At 36.3% G+C, this 22698-nt stretch overlaps 1 protein-coding gene across 1 annotated transcript in view; it reads left to right on the top strand.

Moving 5' to 3' along the window:
* Nucleotides 1–562: 562 nt before the first annotated feature.
* CNGB3 (cyclic nucleotide gated channel subunit beta 3) overlaps nt 563–22698 on the top strand; it is a 60202-nt gene continuing 38066 nt past the window's right edge. Inside the window, exons 1-3 of the mRNA XM_051776018.1 lie at nt 563–672; nt 3190–3265; nt 14925–15036. Coding sequence (XP_051631978.1) covers nt 565–672; nt 3190–3265; nt 14925–15036 — 296 coding nt within the window. The 5' untranslated portion in view covers nt 563–564. The remainder of the gene's footprint in view (nt 673–3189; nt 3266–14924; nt 15037–22698) is intronic.

The following is a 22698-nucleotide window of genomic DNA, read 5'->3' as shown; positions in this document are numbered from 1 at the left end:
AAATAAAACAAGGTATAAAGTTGCTAAAACAACCCCCAACAGAAGACTTTTTACTGTCACTCACTCAAAAAAAATACTAAAATAAGTTCAGGACTGCAAAGAAAGTAAACCTTTCGAGATCTCAGGTATTGTAGTGTTGATTATTTATGAATTAATAATTTTCATTTCCTGGTTAAACTACAGGTATCCTAAGGACTTAAAACTTCATTTCTAAATATAAATTAAATCCTTAATATCCAATACATAAAAGATTAGACACCGGTTTACTCGAAACAGAAAGTGGTTCTTCTCTGAATTTTTGCATGAAAAGTTGAGCTGTATATAGTGTAACTGTCAAGACTAGAAATAACTTAGTCTACAATATAAAAAAGAAAGTATTAATGATGACAAAAAAAATGTCACTGAAACAGACCGTGCAAGGAATTTCTTTGAGGCACTAATCAGACCTGATCTGATTAAGCGTCTAATTGGCTTGATTACTGATGGCAAGAAAACATGTGCTATAAACCTGTTCATGGTAAAAGAGTTATAAAGGCTTCAGTGCAGAAGCCTTGAAGAGGCAAGATGTTTAGAAAACTAAGATCAATTTTTTCTAGGCCAAAATTAGCACCTGAGATAACAGATCGTAAGAATGAAGATACCCCTCCACCACCTAAGGCATCAACAGGCCAGGTATAGTTTTTGTGGTCTATTACAGACTCATTTATTCTACCTTTAGAAACTATTTATGTAAATAAATGCCAAAAGTTAGAATTTCAAATATACTGCCTTTATTCTTCTCCTCCCTCCCATCTTTTCTTTATGAAAAAAATACAGATTTTCTCTGTTTGCAAGTTGCTTTATTAATAGGGGTAATCTGAAATAGTACAAGTTTATAGAGGTTTTGATCAACATTGTAAATGGAGAATTAGAAATACTGGTATCGCTGCTTTTCATATGCTGATGTATTCCTCTGCATTTTATTTCCTTCCGGCAAGAAATGCCAGTGTGTCCTTTCTGAATATTGCAATGACATAAGGGTATAGATCAGCCTGCTTCCTGATGACTGTTGGAAAGGTAAAGTAATTGAATAGTTTTTTTTAAGAAGTATTTTTTTTCAGCTTTGTTTTACTAATGTAACTCCTCTTTGAAAAATACAGTGTCATATTAGTCTACACTCTAAATTTTTATTAAGTATTTCTACTATAAAAGTTAATTCATTCTTTTCAATTTAATTAATGGAATATTTTAAACTTAAACAAAAGTATGGATACTCTTTCTCTTGTTGCCTTTGAATTTTTATCTTTGCCCAGTAATGTCCTAGAGGGTGTTCTGTTTTTTTCCAGTCTGACATAATCAAAATTTTACAAGGCATAATGGCAACAGTTTAGGGTTTCGCCAAATAATTAGGGGAGTGAAACAGATTCTTTAGTATCAGCCTGAGCTATTAACCTGAATTCATGCTTATTGAAACAATTGAAACTCCTCCATTATAAATTTAATTTTAATTAAGCAGTTTCTTTTAACACGTTCTCAACAGTTGGGCATATACCAAGACTCAGACATAACGTCTAGGAGCCTTGATTTACATGTACAAGAGTTCCATAAATTTTTCAGTTTTAAGTAAAACTGATAGAAACATAAACGTTTATAAGGCTGAATCACTTCCTAGGACTGATGTTTTCTGAAGTTCATAGGTTTGTATAACCTCTAGAAGAAGTGCAGTTTAATCCAACCCAACTACAACTCGGATTTGATTTATCATTGTTATAAATAAGATGAACAGGCATATCTGCACTGCCACGCACACAAAATGGCAAAAATATCTGTATTCAATAACCTTCATATGTTGCAGATCTACAGGCATTGTTCATGCTTCTTTTTACAATACAGTTTTCTAGCGTCAATAAAATGCTCTCTTGAAAGAAGAAAAATCCCGAATCTCAACAGGTGACTCCTGTGCAGGCTAGTATCTCACTTGACAAAGTGCTCTAGGAAAAGATCTCACTGGAAACATGAATTACTCTTCTGGTGAGAATAATTTCATACATCAGCGCAACACTCAGATCGTATCACCATCAGCCTCCACTATTCAAAATACTGTTAAGATAGAGGCAGATGAATGGATCAAGGATCAAGATATTTTCTGCCTGCAAGGCAATACCATCAAAGAAAAAAGAAGAAATTTACATAATATCTGGTAACTGATTAATGTACTAATTAAGGCACTGATTAATTTAATTATGCTATTAGGAGGGAGCCCTGAAACAAAGAAAAGAACATATACAATAAAACATCATGCAAGTACTTCTAGTGTGCACAGAGATTTATTGGGATTTTAATTTTAATTTTTTATATATTGATTTTGTAGATATATATTAGAAATTCGATTTCTGATTCTCTGAATAAAAACAGACAGAAAAACACAAATATTTTCATAGAAAAAGACAAACCCCAATTTAATCCCAGAAATGCAAACAAAAGAAGCTCGCTGAGTTAGGAAAGGGGGGAAAAAAGTGCACGAAGACCTGAAAGCTCCTAAAGTCAAATAACTTTTCCATATGTTGATACTATCTTTCTCTATTAATCAGCATGATACCAGAACAATTTATTCTATCTGGGATAACAAATGTTCATGGCCTTGATTAACAGTATGCTGTTACATAGTACTGTGAACACCTAAGACTTCCCATGCATTTCTCACTCCTTCCTCCAAAGATCACTCTGTCAAAGCCAAGATAAACGAAGGTGCGGGTACAAAAGGATTTGATTCATGGATCTAAGTCAGTAAATGTGGGAGAAAATTATTTTTTTGCAGTGAAAGTTGATACTGTCTCAGTATTTTGTTAAGATTGAGATCTGTCGTTGTGGTAAGTTAGATCAAAACATACCAGGTGTATTTGCCCAACAGAAGATTTAGGCAGAAGTGTGACTAACTCAGAGAAGCAAGTCAGCTCTGTGAACAGGCAGCAGCAGAACTCTATGCAACTGAGTTTGCACAGAGGATGTGGAGATACTAGGTTTTGATTTCAGCATCCAAGTCCTTTTGTGAATCCATTTGGAAACACAGACAGAACACCAAGGAGCGACAGTCAGTGTGTGGTCAATTTGGTTAATCCAATTCCTACAAAAATGTTGCAGACATCAAACCACCTTTATCATTCTCAACAGGAAGCATCTACAGTTTCTAATCCTGTTTATTTTTTTAAGGATGAAAATAAAACAACAGATGAACCACAGAAAGCAGAGGCCAATAATAAAGCAGAACCAGTACCAAACCAACAAGGTGAGTAATAAGCTATTTATGAGTATTCAAAGATTTTCTGGACAAAATATATGTATACTATATAGCATTGTAAATAAAACTGTTGTTCCTTTAAGTGCTCTGGCAGGAGCTCTTATTTTTTTTTTTGTGGAAGAAATTGAGATCTCTGAATTGTCATTGACCCCAGACCAATGATTTGTTACAAAAATAGGAGCAGTATCCAACCATAACAAAAGGTAACAAGCTTTTGAGCACACAGTCCCTTCATGAATTTGCCCACTTTAATCAGCTAGTCTAAGAAAATCTATTTCCTCTTATTGTAAGTTGACTTAGAAATCTTACTTTAGTAGTAAAGGTATTTATAAAATAAGTATTTAGTAGCTTATGAAAGAAAATTGCATATTTGAAATGTATCTTTTGGGTATATTTCTCACATGCATTAAAAACCCACAAAGATAAGACAGACTTTAAACTATCTGATGTTCATATATTTCATGGAACAGCTATTTAAAATGCTTTTTAAAAAATCAAATAAGTAAAAAAAAAAAAGTCTTTAAAAATATTTGCCATCACCATTCAGAAGACATTGAGGACTGGAACACAGGAACATAGAGCTCAGGGCAGTAAAACGAGGTACTCACTTGTCTAAGCAGCTGGTCATGGCTATTCTGCTCCCCTTTTCCACCACCTCCAACAACCAAGCCTATTTTGCTTATACCAGAGCCAAAATGACTGCTACAGCAGCTACCGAAAGAAAGGCTCAGGTGAAGCAACAACTATTGCTGGGCCATGTCCTCTCTTCCCTCCCTCACAGCATTAGTGGTGCAGCCTTTTCCTTTTGCATCCTCCTGTACCAGAGAAAAACACAGAGTCCAGTTTTCCTGTCACCTCATGCTTTTCTTTGGGAGAGCAGTTCATGTTCATTTCACTGATGCAGCAAAGCAAAGATGAGGAACCTCAAGCTTTCTGTGACAAAGATGAATTAAGGAGAGAGGAGAGATTGGAAAAAGACTACAAGGATATTTCATAATCCTTACTTGTGCTTTGTGTAATCATAAGAAGTATCACAATTCCTTTCCTCATATAATGAAACTTTAAACAAAGTCGATTTAATGCAATTATCTTGTTATATAATATCTGTAGCATGAAATCAAGGGAAGACAAAGTCTGACATGAATTAATTGTAGCAACAATGGAAAAAAATCAAATTTCTTGTTTTGTGGCTTTTTAGCAACATTAAATCACAGATGCTATCCCATGACAGAATGAAGTATCCATCCAAAACCTAATCTAATTTTACAGATTAATATAACTCATTAATCTATATTTTGCGATACTAAACTACTGTCCTGTGCAGGGCCAGGAGTTAGACTCAATGATCCTTGTGGATCCCTTCCAACTTAGCATATTCTGTGATTTTTTTTCCTTCTAAAATATAAAATAAGTGATAGCATACTTTAGAAAAGTATAACAACATAGTTAGGCTCCATGGTTGTTTGGGGTACTTTTAAATCCATAGTTTTCTGGAAAGCACTTTAAGTCTCATTTTCAAACAGCCATGTGGGTACTAATGAGTTAGATAGTCAACAGCTATAAAAGCCAGAGAATTTACATAGGCACCACACCTGAGGAAAAGCTTATGAATTCTTGTACATACATCCTTATGATCAGAGTTGAAAAAGGAACTCCCTTATCTCTGGGCAAAAAAGGGAGGCTGAACTCAAGCAGGTCCCAAGAGGGTCTAGATAAAACTCCTGCAAAATTTTGTGGACTTTGTATCAGACCTACAAATCATATGGACAGCTTCTAGAAGAAGATAATAAGAATACCTGTGGGTAAGCAAGGGACTTGAGAAAGCATTTTGTGATGTAGGTACAAATTTGAAGAAAATTATTAAAAGCACAGCCAGGGCTCAAACAACATTAGTTAAGAGAGAACAGCTAAATGGAGAACTTCAAAAGAGTTAGAGAAAAGCCTTTCCACAATCTCTCATTAGCTTCTCTGGTATAATCAGAATGAAATAAACCGGTAAAGCCTTTAATCATAGTATCAGTTTGCAGCTCCATACAAATCAACACCCCCTTCTTTTCACATGACCAAAACCAGCCATCACCTTCTCTCTTTCTCCTCACACTTCACAAAGCAGCACAACGTCCCCAGCACAGATGAGGATTCAGCAGGAGGCACCATTGGAGCCTGTTTGATTAAAACTTGGCCACTTACCTCACTCAGCAGCACCTGGTACTTTTGGCTTCTTTGTTGGCTACTCATTGCCCCATCTCCACCTCCTCAGTTGCTCTCTCCCACTAGCTTGCTTTGTGAGTAATCCTCTGCATGATGAGTTCATTCTTAATTGTCTGTGCTTAGTCAGTTTGTTCCATAACGGTTTAATTTTTTAAATTTATTCCCCACATTTTCTTATGTATTTAACAAAGTGTGATTCACCTAATTACAGGTTCTCTGTGATATTGGATCCAATTGCTATAATTTCTTTGCATATTTATCACCTCCCATAACTGACTGGCTATACAAATGTTTCCCTTGTTTTACCTACTGCTGTTCAATAGCTCTGTTGGTGGTTATACTATTTAGAAGGACACATCCAGCCTCCACCTGCTAACTGCTGACTGCATTATCACTCTCTGTCTCACAGTTTCTTTCATCTTCCTAACCAATAATTCCAGTAAGATTCTTTCCAGCTCATCCCTTTTCTTTTCCTTTTCTCTAAACGTTCTCAGCACCACATTTAAGTACTTCTGTTCTGAAGTCTATCCTCATCCCCTTCTAACTTTTCCCTTACTAGAAAATAGTCTTTTTCCAATATTCTGGGGTTTGGTCTTGCTGTTTCTACTAAATCAACAAGTGTCTCAAAGATTTCTTTCCAGAATCACAGTCACATTTATTCAGCTTTTACTGAAGTCCATGTTGACATTGCTTCGTTCTTGGTAGGACTTGAGTGAGAAAGCTAAACCAAAACTACCATAGGTATTTCTATACATGCTGCAATTGCATCTCTGGATCATAAGGTAGACAGAACACCCCATCTGGGAGATTACCATGTTAATGTTCAGTGATATTTAGTATTTCAGAGCCTAGATGCTTTGGAAAGCATCTCAAGTGAGCAGTGCAGTGCCTCAAAGGAAGGGCTGCTCAAAAGGAACTTCATTCTGCTCCAGACTCTCTCCCACTTTCTTTTAGGTATTCAAAGATAATTCACTAAATCTTTAACTAACAAAAAAAACCAAACCAGAAGCTGTTGATAGCTGCCCCTTTCACATATTAGCCTAGCTGCTATACCTTGCCTCTTTCGTAATAAGAGAGTTCAAACCTATGTCTCTCACATTCCCATAGAGTTTCCTAATTACCTAGACTAGAGAGATGTGGGAGGAAACTCTGTGTCCTTCCTAATCTCTGGATCATTGTGCAGAAAAGAATGCAAAATGCTATGAAATGTAAGAAAATAGAATACAAAGTGGATCATGAAACCAACCTATAAGTTAATTAAAATAGTAATGAAGAACTTTGATTTCAGTTTGATTTCAATGACATTGTTGAATCATTAAAAAAAGGAAAAACTAATTCTCCCAACAGGTATTTGACCCTACTGCAAATAAATAAGGCCCAGAACTCAGATCTCCTCAGAGGAAAGTTTTGATCATTAGCTGTTGTATAAAAGATGGTCACTCTTTTCCTGTAGACAGAAATGAAGTAGATACATTTATTCAGGGTACTAAACTCCCATTGCTGTAAAACTCTGGCTAATTCTGGTTAATAAGGTACTAACTAAATCTACATGGACTACAACTGAGTTATAATCCTCTGAGAAGGGTGATTTGAGTTAAATGTGAAATTTTGCAGCTAAAATCTCCCTTTGGCCTCTTATGAATCTGACTCTTAAGCTGCTTTTTAAAACCTGTCCCCTAGCACCTCAAAATCCAGGGTTAAATAAGTAGTTTATATTTCAAAAAATACAAATTATGTATCTGATATAATATGAGGCAGTCCAATGAACTAAACCTGTCAATCCAAAGAGACTTTGAAATAATCTTATTCCTTGTTGTTTTATCCTTCATACTCTTTACTGGCACTGAGAAAACAGGCAGCTATTATTCCCATAAAATGTTTTTTTTAAAGATTACCAAGAACTTAAATATGTTTAATCAGCTTGCTTTCACTCCTGCTGATATGAAGTCTTTAATTCCTCTCAGATCTTTATTTTTCACATGAGTGAAAGGTCTAAATGCTAGGAAAACAAACTCAGCTTCTTCATGCAATCTTTATTTCTTTACATAAAAAATAAGCTTATATAATACTTTTGTTAGCCACTGAAGTTGAGAGTCAAGATGGACCTACTTACTGACTGTTTCACTTCACCCCTGCTGATTTCTGAACTTTTTTCCCCTGCTCATAGCATTTGTTCAAAAAATTTTTCTTGTAAAGTCATAAAGCTGTGTATTTTGTAATGTCAGAGCTGAAGTCTCTTCTCTCCTTCGTCCATAGGTTTCCTGTGTGTTTATTTGTTCTTGACATCTTCATGACTCTATAGCCGTTTTTCAGACATTTATGGATAGCTCAAGAACACCTCTGGGAGGCAAGGACAATCAAGAAATTATTAACTATGTCAAAAGTATCACAGGGAATTTGTAGACCAGTTCTCTCAGTCCCATTCTACTGCTTCAAATGTAAAGTCAATCTTTACTCTACTTAAGAGAAACTGCTTTTGCAGGTAATAACACTTAACAGCCAATTTGAGACTTCTAACCTATTTTGAATTTTTTAACACTTTGCAGTAGAAGCAAATGGCAAAAAAAATCACTGATTTTAAGTGTTTAAAACTATGTTTCTAAAGGATATATGTCACTGCTAAAAAAAAACATTTCTCAAACATTAACCACTGTCTCCTACTAGCAGAATCTACCCATGTCTTTACGCAGTGTTTCCTGTTCCAAACAATGCTGTCTACCCTCAAGTATTTCCATGCACCATTAAAATTGCCAACGTTGTTCGTATGTTAACTAAAATAGTTTTATCATATGAGCATGTTGTGGTTTAACCCCAGCCAGCAACCAAGCCCCACGCAGCCTCTCTCCCAACTCCCCCATCAGCGGGATTGGGGAGAGAATCAGAAGGGTAAAAGCTAAAAAACTCATGGGTTGAGATAACCATAGTTTATTAGGGAAAGCAAAAGCCATGCACACAAGCAAAGCAAAACAAGGAATTAACTCATTTCTTCCCACAGGCAGGTGTTCAGCCATCTCCAGGAGAGCAGGGCTCTATCACATGTAATGGTTACTTGGGAAGACAAACCACATCACTCCAAACTTTGTTCCTACTTCTTTCCCCCACTTTATATATTGAGCATAATGTCATATGGTCTAGAATATCCCTTTGGTCAGTTTGGGTCAGCTGTTCCAGCTATGTCGTCTCCCAGCCTCCCATGCACACCAGTCTCCTCACCAGCGAGCCAGTACAAAACCAGAAAAGGCTTCGGCTCTGTGTAATAAAAACATCTTTATATTATTAGCCCTGTGTCCCGCACGAATCCAAACCATAAGCACATACCAGCCACTGTAAGGAAAATTAACTCCACCTCAGCCAAAACCAGCACAGAGCAGAAATACCAAGCTACACAAGGTTTTCAGGCAACCATTAAATGTATGTATTCAATAGAAGAAAAATAAAGTATTCCTTTATATTTGTCTTTTTCTCTACCATGACTAATACCATTCTGTGTTTCTGCTGTCTTGAAAATCTGATCAAGAAAGTTCAGAGCAATAAGATTTTCAGGACTACTTTCATTACCAAAGGAACAAAAAAAACCAACATTAAATGTTCTTTAAATAAACATTTATTAATCCTGATCATAAACATCAGAACTGAGTGTTAATATTTACAACTATATTACATACATAACAAGTAAATTAACTATATTTAGTACAACATTATCATTGTGTGATCATATAGTAGTTTTTAAGCATCAGTGTATTTTAAAATGCCTACATGTTTGTAAAAGCCACAAGGCAGTAAAAGAAAGTATTTGACTATACATTTAATTTATATAAAACAGACATTATACTAGGGTGTTCTGATGGAAATACAGCTTCCACCAAAGAAAAAACAAACATACAAGCAAGTCAATGTTTTGTAAATCATTCTGTAAAACAATATATTGTGAATTCAAAATGAAGTGAGATTATGTCAGCCAACGATCAAGTTGTGCTAAAATGTGCTTTTGAACAGCCCAAGAAGAAGCCCAGGAACTCCACTTTTTATATAAGTAGTTGCTAACCATGACAAGTTCTACCTTCACATATATCCAACCACTACAGATGTGAGGGGAAGCATAGATAAGACTACGATCAGACTGCTAATACAAGGCAATGGAGCTGGCTGGGAATTCCAGGGAAGAAATTCTTCCCTTCCTGAAGGGAAGAACTTTTTCTGTTCTGGACTCAAATGGCTGCTATCTTGCTGCCGACACTTATTCATATCTTTATAGTTAAAAACTAATTTTTTATTGACATTTTGCTTTTTTTTTTTTTTTCACTTTTTATTTTCAATAGGGCTAATATCTTTCTGATGATACAGGCCAGTTACTATGGCTGCGAAATGTGTGCTGGATGTAAGTGATCCAAGAAATACAAATTTTAAAGTCAGTCTAGTGACTGAGAGGTCTGTATTTTATTACTTTCTTGCAGAAAGTCCCTTCAGATTGTCTGACTGTTCCAGAGGCATGGATATTGATACTAAATTACCAGTAGGGCTGCTGTCTCCACAGTGCAAAGTGATTTTTCTTCTATCCCTAAGCGTCCTGCTGCTGTTTGCAGCTGCTTGCTCAGTGCTTGCTCAGGCAATCTCTTCCCTTGCTCTGAACAACAGGTTTGCATCTCAGCACTTCAGTCTCCACACGGCCCTTTGGTGGGAATAAGAGGAAGGAGCTGTCCTAGTCAGGCTGGAGAGGTTGTAATTACCTTTTGCAAATCTAGGGCTTTTGAACAACATCAGTAGCAGCAGAAATAGTGTGTCAGGATCCTTTGCAGAAGAAAGGACAAGCCACTCTTGGGAGATTGGAGGGAAAATGGCCGCTTTATTAAGAATGCACCTGCTTTTATAAGGTTGGGATGGAAGGGTCTGGGAAAAGGGGTGGAATTAGGGAGGAGTATGCTAATGAAAACCATATAAGGAAAAAAGGGGTTGGAACATTTCCCTATTGGGAGAGTAACCGCTTCAATGTAGCGAATTTGAACCAATCAGGAAAGGGAAAAACAAGGGTATACATAACAAGGGATTTTTATAAAACTGATTTAAGGGTTCAAACAAGTAGTAAACATGAATTTAACTAAATGTCCATAACACATGAGTATAAAACTCTCAAATCGGGGTGATGTAGTTGTCATCTGTGTCGGGGACGTCACTCATCTCCAGACACCTCTCTTGTTCTTTCTTCCACCATTCAAATTCTGTCTCCTCTTCATCCCTGACACAATAGGACTGGGAAGAAGAAGAAATGATGAGTTAGTGTAAAATGACAGACTTAGCCCTTCTTTTTTGCTAACTACTTACTATGGTAGAAAATAAAAATCTTATGCTCTACTGCTGGAAGGAACATGACAGTATTCATGGCCAAAGAATAAAATTTTTTTTTCCTGGCCTAATTCTCTCCTGGAAGAACTAAAACCTTGAAAAATGAGAAAAATCTGAAAGACTAAGAAAGGTAAACAAACAGGTCTCATGACTTGAGTCTTTTCCTTGTTCCTTGCTCTCCTGGACAGATCATCGATATGACATGGTTTCAGTGGGCCTCTAAATTTAATCTGATACCTTTTTGAGGGATTCCATTAAACATTGTTTTGCCCACAAAGTAATATTTCCACAACTGTCACTTTCCCCTTCCTTCTTAAAAGAGAACCAACAACACCTACCCAATTCAGTTTTAAAATATATTATTCTCCTGGGCAGGCCAAATATCTAGAATATGTAGACACCAGTGAGCTACATTCCTCAACTCCTACTACTGATACATTCACAACTTAACCTACCTTTATTCCAGTATAAGGGGAATGGAAATAATTTAGAAAAACTCAAGTCTGTTATTTTTTTGAGTAAGCATGGGTCTATATGTTTTGAAAATTTCTTTCATTGTTGGTGCCTTGGCATGATTCCGCCTCTTTTTTTCACACTCATGATTTCTTTACCATGACCAAAGTTATGCAGAGCAAATAGAAGATTTCTTTGTTGTCCTGTAAGCCTGCCATCTACCTGATGGATCATTATCTATTCTGGAAACTAACTGTTGTATGCTAAATTTTCCCTAAAAAAACTACCATGCTGTTCTTAAGGGTATTCCCTTGGGCTTGGCCACATAAGTCAGAGGGCTACAAGCTAGATTTAAGCCATGAAGAAGAAACTGTTTGTTTTTTTTTTTTTTGTAAATGTGATTATACAGATAGCCCTCACAATTTCACCTAGAAAGAGACAATTAAAAGTTAACACTTAGCTGGTAGTGGTGCTAGGCCGTGCTATTCTAATCCTAGTATAAATAAACCTTGTATAAGTCCTAGAAATTTATGAATTTTTGTATGTGAAAGTTTGGAATATTCCTGGGATTATAAGGTTTTCCATCAGTCTGAGTCCAGTCAGCATTTAATGGTCAGTCTGGGTTCAGATATCAGACTGAATTCCTTGAGAATATCTAGCAGGCTGAGGAGTCGTTACCCTTCTGCAATGAAATTTTTATGTGCAAGGACTATATATTTTCTACTTTGAGGTCTTTGCTTCTCATACATGTTGTCATTCCAGAGGATTGTCTTATTCAGGAGCCCATTACACTAAATAATATGTCTACACAGGCACTTTATTTGAGATGAAGAATACCCTTCTGAAAAAAATCTGATTATACCCTGCTGTGCTCTGCCTTTTCCACCAAAAAAACCTCTAGGAACTGGATTCCTTTAGAATAAAATTAAACCAGAAGAAACACTCCATGAGTCAAACTACTTTACTCAAGCTACTGATAGTCATTAATTTCAGAGGATCACAATAGACCTCATTTGAAATACATCTGCCAGATATGCCAGATATTTATATCTGACAGATACAAATTGGATGCCATACCTTCAGCAGCATTTCACTGTTCTGATTATTCATATCAAGTTGTATCCTATACCAGTATAGATGCAACTAGGAGCAACTACTATAACAAAGAAAATTCCCAAAGTGATATGATTACAGAAATGTTGAGATTTGCCTTGCTTTCACTCTTGATTGAGTACATGGCTTTTTGGCTGGTGGAGTCAGGGCAGGAAGAACTGGGAACCATGAATTCAGAAAGGACCAGAAACTGCAGTAAGTGATGAAATTTTTGGCTCTTGCATCATCTTTTCTAAATCATCTCATGTTGACCACAAAATCACAGAAGGATTGTGCAACAAGGAGAGCACAGTCACTAGCATAATTTGTAGAGATCCCCTGAGGAAAGGGTTAAATTGAAATTTAACGGGTTAGGGTTCAGTAGCAAGACACAAATTAGTCTGTTATAAATAGGTCCAATCCCCCTTTATTTTCTGTAACTGCGGCTCCTCTGTGATTTTCTTACATAGGATTCCATGAAATGCCTAGGAGAAATAAATTTTATTTTGCTGTGAGAACGTATTCATTATGTTAGAAGCCTGAACCCACTTCAAAATCCCTCCTTCCTAAAAAAAACCAGTCTCTTTGGCTGGATCTCCCAGAAAAGAATTTTGAACGCCTGAAATCAAATTGTAGAAACTCTCTCATGTTTTCTTGAACCTTCCTGGGGATAGGAACAGTAACAGTCCTCTTTGCAGTCTTCGTTTCCCTGAATGCATGCTATTCTGTATCTTGAAAATTCACTGGCAGATCCTTCAGGTAACGTTCATGAAACATTCAGTACTGACATATTTTCAACAGACTTTTCCTCAAGATAGTACTGCAATACTGACTGCTTCAGAAAGGAAGCAATAATCTGCATTTTCACTAAGTGGGCAAGATACTGTTTTGAATTCAAGCCATAAAATTCAGTTGAATATCGGAGTTTTAAATGGAATTCCTCAAAAAAATCTTTCCAGTTTAAAGGTTATAAGTGATACAAATCCTGCAGACTGTCTTTTCATACTCCGTAGTGCCACATTTCTTCAAGGGATTATATGAAAATTAACCCCTAAGCTTGCTAAGTCAAAACCCAGTTAACCAGCATATTGGGGAACATGGATTTCTTTTTCTCACTTCAGCTGCTTTTTGGACTGTGGGCTGAGCATTTCTGGCATACACAGACACTTCTGTCTAGGTCTTGCCCTTGATCCTGTTAAAGAAATGAATTCCTGTAAGAATAGCAGGATTCACATAGGATGTTCTTGCTTCTTAACCTAAATACTAAGAAAAAGTTCTAGAAATGCCCCATTGGTCCTGTAATCAGTTGTCTGTGTGGTAGAAGTCTGAAACTTAGCTCAAGAAACATAGTGTCTGTTCTTAATAGATGCATGGAAGAACATATGATCCCAAATCTGAATTGGGAGGGTAGTTTGGTATATCCAGTGTTGTAAACAAACTGACCCACAGTCCTTCACAGGGTTTTGTTTCAATGCAATTTCAAGCAACCACCTTCCAGATAAGTAGCTTGACAGTTTAATGTTGCAATTGCCTTTACCCCTCTGAAGTGAATAGCTCTCTAAATATGGAGCTTAACTATCAGAAAAGTAATCTTACACTATGTATTCAAAATAGTCAAGGTTTTATTTTCTTTGAGATGTCTCAAACTTAAAATACAGAATACAGAATACATAACAGGCTCCTGATTTATTTACTGAGATGCTTTGCTGCCAAGCTTTTTCCTCTATAATCATGTAGTGAAAGTATTTATGAAGGCTGAGCTTGTCCCTCCTTTACGCAAAGTGTCAGACTGATGAAAGCTATCAAATTATTTTTCAACATAAAAATTTAAAACAAAGATATAAGATCAATTGTAAAAAATCATCACTTGAGGCCACTTAAATAGCAAGAGACTATACCATTTGTTTCAAACTCTACAAGCTTCCTACTTGCGATTCCTTTAAAAAACTTGATAGTAACAAAAAGTATGTCATACTAGCCAAAGTATGACATACTCACATCCTTAATGTTATATTCCTATCATAATTTACTCAGCAACAAACAGGACTGTCATGGCAGCTGAAGCAACAACAATGCAGTTCAAACTCTGCAGTATAAATAATGTCATTAGCATTTCTATGCATAAGCAAATAAGCTACTCTTCATTTTCTTCCTGTATTTCACAAGGCGTTTCTGGACAGGTCTATCTATCTGTCCTCTACAATTTTTTTAAATAAGCACACACTAAAATTCTGTCATACTGCATGAGTTCTTGTCCCTCATAAATATAGAAGAGCTCTGTATTGACCATGGTTGAGCTGGCTACTGATGCATCTATTTTAAAAACCACAAGTAAATTACATATTCTAAAAGGTGTATTTATCATAAACAAGTTCTGTATAGCTGGCATTGAAATAGATTTATGCAGGAAATTGTTCAGAGGTCAGGTCCCAGAAGCAGTGTCATGTAGTGCTTGTCCACTACAGAAATGTCAGACAAAATGTGATTCCTTCAAAAGTATTACTGTGATTCTTTAAAAATTTCTACTCAAAAAAATAAAATTTTTTTCTAGATACAGGATCAACAAAAGCACCTGAGCCTTCAAAAACTGAAAACTCAACTGAACCAGCTAAGACAACTCAACAGGAAGAGCATCAACTGAAAGATGGGAAAGAAGATGCTAAGTGAGTAAATTCAATTAAAAAATTTGAAGCTTTTTCCCTTACATCATGACCTAATATTTCTGTGTTCCGTATGTCAATTCTTTAATCCTCCTGTAAAGATCTGAAGAGCTTTATTTCAGTTCTAAGGCAACATATTTATAAGGTATTCATTTATTATGTTGTGTATATCATCCTAAATTGCAGGAATGAGAAAAAGGATTTGCTCAACTATGATTATATGCTAATTTTAACATGCTGCTGCTCAGTTATTATTACTCTACCTTAGCAAAGAACAAGGTCCCAGAATGCTGCCCTGAATAGCTGGAATGTTTGTCACATCATTCTGACTTGAAACTTTTTACCCTGCATATTTTTTTCTTAGTTCTACCATTAAATCAGTATTAATGTCCACAACCAGAGTATTAGTACTACCTCTTTCTGAGAAGAGACAAATAAACTAAACAGTAATATTACTTCAGGGGAAAATCTAGGGTCATTCAACCTTTGGAAAAAGCTGAGGTGACTGTTTTGCTAAAATAGTGATAAATATGAAGTCTAGAAAACAATAATCTTGCAATAGTCTACATTCATTATTGAATCACAGATTCGTAGAATCATAGACTTGTTTGGGTTGGAGGGGATCTTTAAAGGTCACCTCCTCCAACCCTTCTGCAATAAGTAGGGACAACTACAACTAGATCAGGTTGCTCAGAGACCCATTCCACCTGACCCTGAGTGTTTTTAGGGATGGGGCATCCACCACCTCTCTGGGCAACCTGTGCCAGTGTTCCATCACTCTGATGGTAAAAAATTTCTTCCTTATGTCTAATCTAAATCTGCCCTCTCCAACTTTAAAACACCTCGTCATACCACAAGACCTGCTAAAATGTTTGTCCCCATCTTTCTTGTAAGCCTCTTTTAAGTACTAAGAGGTCACCAAAAAGATGTCCCTGAAGCCTTCTTTTCTCCAGGCTTAAAAACTCCAACTGTCTCAGCCTTTCCTCATAAGAGAGATGTTCCAGCCTTCTGATTATATTTATGGTTCTCCTCCGGACCTGCTAAAACAGGTCTTTGTCTTTCCTACACTGACGACTTCAGAGCTGAACACAGTGCTCCAGGTAGAGCAGATTTGAGAGGAAGAATCAGCTCCAGCAACCTGCTGGCAACATTTCTTTAGATGCAGTCCAGGATCCAATATCCAGCTTTTCATCCACCAGCACCCCGAGTCCTTCTCCCTAGGGCCAGTCTCCATCCATTTATCCCCCAGCCTGTATGGATACTGGAGGTTACCCCAACCCAGGGCAAAACCTTGTACTTGGCCTTGTTGAACCTCATGAGATTCCTGTGGGCCCACTTCTTAAGCTTGTCCAGGTCCCTTTGGATGGCAGCCCATCCTTCAGGTGTGTCACCTGCACCACTCGGTGTCATCTGCAAACTTGCTGAGGCTGCACTTGATGCCACTGTCTCTGTCACTGCTGAAGATAAAGATCTTTAAAGAACTTCAGAAGCAATGAGGTCCAAACACGTGCTAAGAGCATTTAGAGGTTAGAACCAATTCCCAGTTAGATCAGGTTGCCTAGAACTTTGTTCAGTGTAATTGTGAATGTATATTTCCAAGAATGGAGTTTCCACCATTTCTCTGGGCAATTTAGTCCACCATTTGACCACTCTTATTATGAAAATTAGGTAGAATTAAATTTTCCTTTGCTTTAACTTGCTTCTGTCATCTCTCTTCCTTTTGCTCTGCACCCCTGGTGCTTTTTCTAAATCAGAGCAAGTAGTTAGTCTTCACTGCAGCAAGAACACACTGTGGATTCATATTCAATGTCTTGTCTATCAGGACCGCCAGATCCTTTTATGCAAAGCTGTTTTCTAGTCAGTCAGCTCCAAGCCTTTCCTCTCACATGGAGTTATTGCACTCCATGTATGGAAACTTATATTTCCTTTGCTAAGCTTCATGAAGTTTCTGCCTTTTGAGATCACTTTGAATGGAGAAAAACAGATACACTCAGTCTAAAAAAGGGTAGAAAGTTCTCCTGCTTGTCTTTGCTTTCTCTTATTTTGATTATCCTGATGACACAAAACTAAAGTCTTTCCCTGACATGGAGGTAATTTATAAAGATTATTACCTATTTCCTCTCCTTTGCCAAGACAGACTTTGTACTGCAGTGACAAAGAATAATCAAGCAAAATGCTACTGCACATGCCTCTATAGAATAATGCATGCAATTAAAAATAAATTGACTAGAAAGAATGGAAATGTTACAAATAACTTAGTAATTTGAATGGGAATTAGTAGGTCAAAAATTAAAACCTAGATAAAGAATCTTTTTTTTATCATTGTACAATATGTTATTAGACACAGTTCCACTGGTAAATCCTGTAACCATGGTTAACATAATTATTATATGCTTATGAAACAAAGAGATATGTTGCTTATTACTAGAAACAGAATCTGTCTGTTAAAAGGGAATTAAAAATGTTTACGTTAAACATTTTCTTCTCATAACTGTTCTGACTCAGTGTCATATGTGCATCCAGATAAATCTAGTCAGTCTAATCTGAGCAGCGGCTTCTAAAAATACAGTAAATATTTGGTAAATTCTACTGGCAAAACAGTTACCCACTAAATTCTGCAGTAGAGCTTGGAAGGCATGATGCTGGTGTCATCCCATTGGCATGAAACTAAACTAAACAGATCTATTGTATGAGCTTGAAGGAGAATAATTTTTAAAATATGCCTTTGAGAGAATTTAATTAATTGCTTCTGAAGGTTCACGGAAGTCTATTCAGAAATTGTTCCTGATCAAAGTTACTGCTTTCTTGAGTCTATGTGTTCAGATCTGCTCACTAGAATATTTTTAAGGAAATCAACTGCCTTTATCATGTGAGAAAAGCTATGAGAATTTGAGTCAAATAGATACAGGTAGTCAACAAAAGTAGCTATAAATGAAACATGCTCAAATCACTGTCCAACACTGAAGTCAACTAGAACAGTAAAAAATTCCTCCCAAAGAATTTGCTCATTGCTAATTTCTAGGTATTTCCATATCTGGGAGTTATTTGGAAAAGTGCTAATTTAATTAATTAAAGCCATACCAAGAACTGTTAGGATAGTGAGGACAGTCAACTAAAAGTCCCATTGGCCAGGAATTTTCCCTGTCACTGTTTAATCTACATTTGGATACTGCTCAAATAGAGATCAGTAATGAGTGGTGTCCCTTGGGGTTGGTATTGGGCAACACCAAACTGTGTGGTGTGATCTACACATTGGAGGGAATGGATGGGATTGGATGCTATCCAGAGGGACCTTGACAGGCTTGAGAGGTGGGCTCGCACAAACTATTTGCTGAGTAATGATAACCTCTGGAATGGCAGGCTAAGACTATTCTCTCTCTTCACAACAAGAAATGCGGAAGCATAAGAACATTTAGGACCTCATTTGCACTGTAATAGAAGACAGTGGAGTCTTATTAACAAGGAACTAGCACAAAGCATCATTGCAGGCTTTATAACATAAGCAGATTCCTTTCTGTCGTGGAGGGTTTGTAAAAACACGTATGTGCACACACAATCCTTCACCTTTTTTTAGCTGCCATGCAAACATTTCCTGTGAGGGACTGGTAGCACATAAGCAAACTTGGCACGTCCCCAGGGACTCACAAGGACAAGCCCCTGGCCTATGCCAGCAGAGGAATATAGCCATTTGTACACAAAAGAAAGTGACAAAATGCTTTGTGAGAATACTATTTGGAGTCCAAAATCTAACAAAAAAAATATAATCGGAAAGCCATGACTGAGATGATCACAAAGTGACACAGGAGAGGCTAATGTGAAACCTTTGCATGACTCTTTCCACACTGAAGGCTAGGAGCAAATACAGAGCCTGTGGCATGATAAATCCGGTGAGGAAGAGGACTGCACAAAGTCTTTTGGCAGATAAAAGCAGAGAGGAAATGGATGCCTAAGGAAAAACTAATAGTGGATGTCGAGCATCAGGGAACGAGACAAAGAAGTCACAGCAAGTCCAGGAAAAAGTAGGAAGAATGGTGAACAAAGCATCTGAGAGGATAGATGAGAGAAAATGGAGGGACACACAGAGCTTCTATGACCTTTTCTCTCCTCTATGTCTTCTAAAAGCCTTTAAGCCCAGCTAAATTTGTAAGAGTGTTTCATCTTCCCAGATTATCAAAGAGATTACAATGTACTATTTATACTAAGTCAGTACTCTGAAACCCCAGTCAAAGATCATGAACCCCACTCTGCAAAATGCTGCGTAAAATAATAATCCATATTTGCAGGCCAAATATCCAAGAACACATTAATAAAAAAATACAGTAAGTAACTGGTACTTCCTGTGCTCTTAGGTTTCACCTCAAGTTCTTATACATTCTCAGTTATGATTAGAGAGGAACAAAGTATTATATCTGATATGCCACCTTCAGAACCTAGCTATTATGAAAAGAATAAGTTAATATAAAACGCACTAAAGAAATTTTAATAAAATGTTAACAATTATACAAAAAAAAATTCGACATTCGCACCCAGAAAGATTACTCTTCTGATTTTGCTTTTTCAAATGCAGAAACACATTTTCAAACAAAAGGGAGCTTCAGTGCTGCAAACTGCCATATGAACACGGGTGGTTCAGGAAGACTGAATTTCTTGCTTGTAGTTCGCCCTTTTCATAGCCACGTCCTATTACCTAATAGACTATACCAGTCCTTCTTAGGCCCATAAAGGAGATTTTTTCCTCTTTAATTTGGCTAATAGCAAAAAAGGAAAACAAAACAAAGATTAAGAGGCAATTTTCTATGTGGTGCACAACCAGGCTAATAAAGAGAACTCCTGCTGGTAGCATGTTCTTAGTGAGTAATGCACTTCATTTACCTCAATTACCTTGACCAAGAAAATTACCATGCTTATTAGTGCTTGCTATACACTAGTTACAACACATCAATTCACCAAGTAGATGCATCTTAGTGAAACTATGTCCTATCACAAGAACAAAATCTCCACACACTGGTGAAACAGACCCAGTAACAACCCTCCACAGTGTCCAGAAATCCTTGATTCCTGTAGGGACACAGAAGATCATACTCGTGGCACTAAACTCCAACTCAATTGAGATGAAGTAAAACAAGGTCAATGCTGGGCCTTCCAAAAATCTCTGTTAAAATGCAGTTACAAACACATTTCCTCAGTTGTTTACAGCTAATCACTGCATTGCTTGAAATTGTAAACAGAGAGAATGCATCCAGTGCATTTTGTAAGCTTGACTGAAAAGACATTAATATGTTAGAAAATAAAAATACTTTTCTTGGCACTTATATTCCTTCTGCTTAGGTATTTTTTTTTTTCAGAGCCTGTCACTTTTAATTCTTGGATTTAAATTTCTGCAATGACTACATTGAGAATCTACAAATTAAATAGAAAGGTGATGGTGTACGGCCTGTACCAAAATGGATTAAACTTGCTGTAATTACTGCTGAGATGTATTTTCCTAGAGCCTTTAAATTCCATCTGTTCTGCAGGATGCAGTTACCCACGTTATTTAATGCCATTCAGTCTGCATGACAATCAAGTAGGTAGCCTGAAATTAAAAAGGTAGAGAATTTGGAAGTTTTTCATTGAAGATTAAATGAAGTGAGTAAAGGGATAGGAATGCCATTACACAGACTGAAATGCTGTTTTTTTTCTTCTTTCATGACGTTATTTTAAATTATATGGTCATAATATCCATATATATTCATTTCTGGCAGTATAAATGGAAGAAATTCTTTTTCTTTTTAGTATATGTAAGAATTTGTAATATTTTGCCACTGATTTATTTCTTTAATTAAAAGCATTTTGTGTAAATCCTCCATTGACTTAATATTTTTCAAAGCAAGAAGTAACCTTTTTTGTAAAGGAATAAATTATAATTTATTCAAAATATTATCTCTGCTATTATGTATTGAGTCATTTTCAGGGAAAAAAAACACAAAGTAATGAGCATTGTGACAGGTACATTACTGTATGGAATATAAATTGCAGTTATTTAAATCACATTTGTACCAAACATTTGCAAATATATCAGGATTTCTCTTGATAAATCTAAGAGGCATATAAATCTAAGACATAATGTTTATTATTATTTAGTAAAAGAAAACTGGTTACTACTTCATGACAAGTGTAAGTATTCATGCCTATATTTAATTTTGTCCAACATGTTTTATTAAAATACTGTGTCTGCAGTGATTTACTCATTTTCCAAATATGAGCGATTTAGGTTTAAAACATCCTATGTTGTACAACCCAAGAGAGGACCAGAGGAAACAGTGACAGGTGGAGACATGAGGGTGAGATGAGAAGTCAAACAAATCTGGCAGCCCAATCTTATTCAGTGCCCTGGGTAAATGATACTCAGGAGAGGTGTGATGATCTGTGTCTGCAGGGAATATGCCTACTTTTTTGCTGAATTTGGAAAAGAATGTATCAGACACCTGCAGAAGGGGAAAACATGGCCTTAAATAGTGGTAACTGGAAATCATTTCAGAGGATTGGGTTCTTTCTCTCTCTCTCTCACCATATTTCTTTGTGATCCTGGAAAAGGCACATCAAGTGAGTTTCTACACAGGTTGCTGCATAACAATTTACCACCAATAAAGGTAGAATTGCAACAAAGACAATTGCACCAAAGTAATTTTATATAATTAGCATAGGCAACAATAGTGCGTGGCATGAAGCTCAGCATATTGTAAAAGTCTACCAGGGCTCCCAGTAGAGGAGCAACTTTAGTTGCCATGCATGCTGAATCTACACCACTATTTCTTTCTCTTTTAACTTTACTAGTTGAAATATAGATTCCTGAAGCTTATACCAGCTAAAACATTCTTATCCAGGTACGCACATCTCTGCACACTGAAAATTATAAAATTAACTATTACTCTTAGTCAGCATACAATTATTACCTTTGTCCCAAATCTTTTTCCTCTGAAAAAAAAATAAAACAAAAACAAACAAATAAACAAAAAAAGCCACAAAAACAAACCCAGAAACAAACAAACAAAAAAAAACAGTGAGAAAACAAAAATGTGCAAACGACCAAAGAGTGATATAAAAGAGAAGAGACAATACGTTTTATTCCATGTTCACAGTGCATAGGACAAATTGTACTGAAAGACATTTACATTGAGAAAAGAAATTGTAAAATGAAGGTAGTAAAGTACTAGAATAAATTTTTTAGGAAGATTATGGAGTAGCCATCACTAGACATGTTTAAGAACAGGTTAGACAAGAATCTATCAGGTATACCTCATTCTACTTTGAGCTGTGGGGACCAGGCTTACAGGATGTCTCAAACTTCTCTACAGTCTTATGATTTTTATGATTATTTTAGGGTCTGTATGGAAACAGATGAAAAATGAAAGCATCTAATGAAAATTAAGTTTTTCGAATTTGAGACTTTTTTTTGCAATGTTTTAAAAAATTCACTATGGGAAATTTTATGGTCTTTTAATTTTAGCTTTTAGTTCCCTGCGTATTAATAAAAACTGAAGAATAGAAAATTGGAAGAAGGATTTGTGCTGTGCTGCTTGTGAGCCCTGTGCAGCACTGGATCATGCTCTAAGACATTTTTTTATGTAGGCATAAATTATTACATGCTTATGTAAATAAGTTACGAGTTTGCATTTGAATGTG

Source organism: Manacus candei, unplaced genomic scaffold (genome assembly GCF_025592945.1).
Source record: "Manacus candei isolate 608988 ecotype Guabito, Panama unplaced genomic scaffold, ASM2559294v1 h1tg000008l, whole genome shotgun sequence".
NCBI classification, from domain to species: domain Eukaryota; kingdom Metazoa; phylum Chordata; class Aves; order Passeriformes; family Pipridae; genus Manacus; species Manacus candei.
Note: the sequence above shows the minus strand (reverse complement) of the source record. Positions and strands in the feature narration are given on the sequence as shown.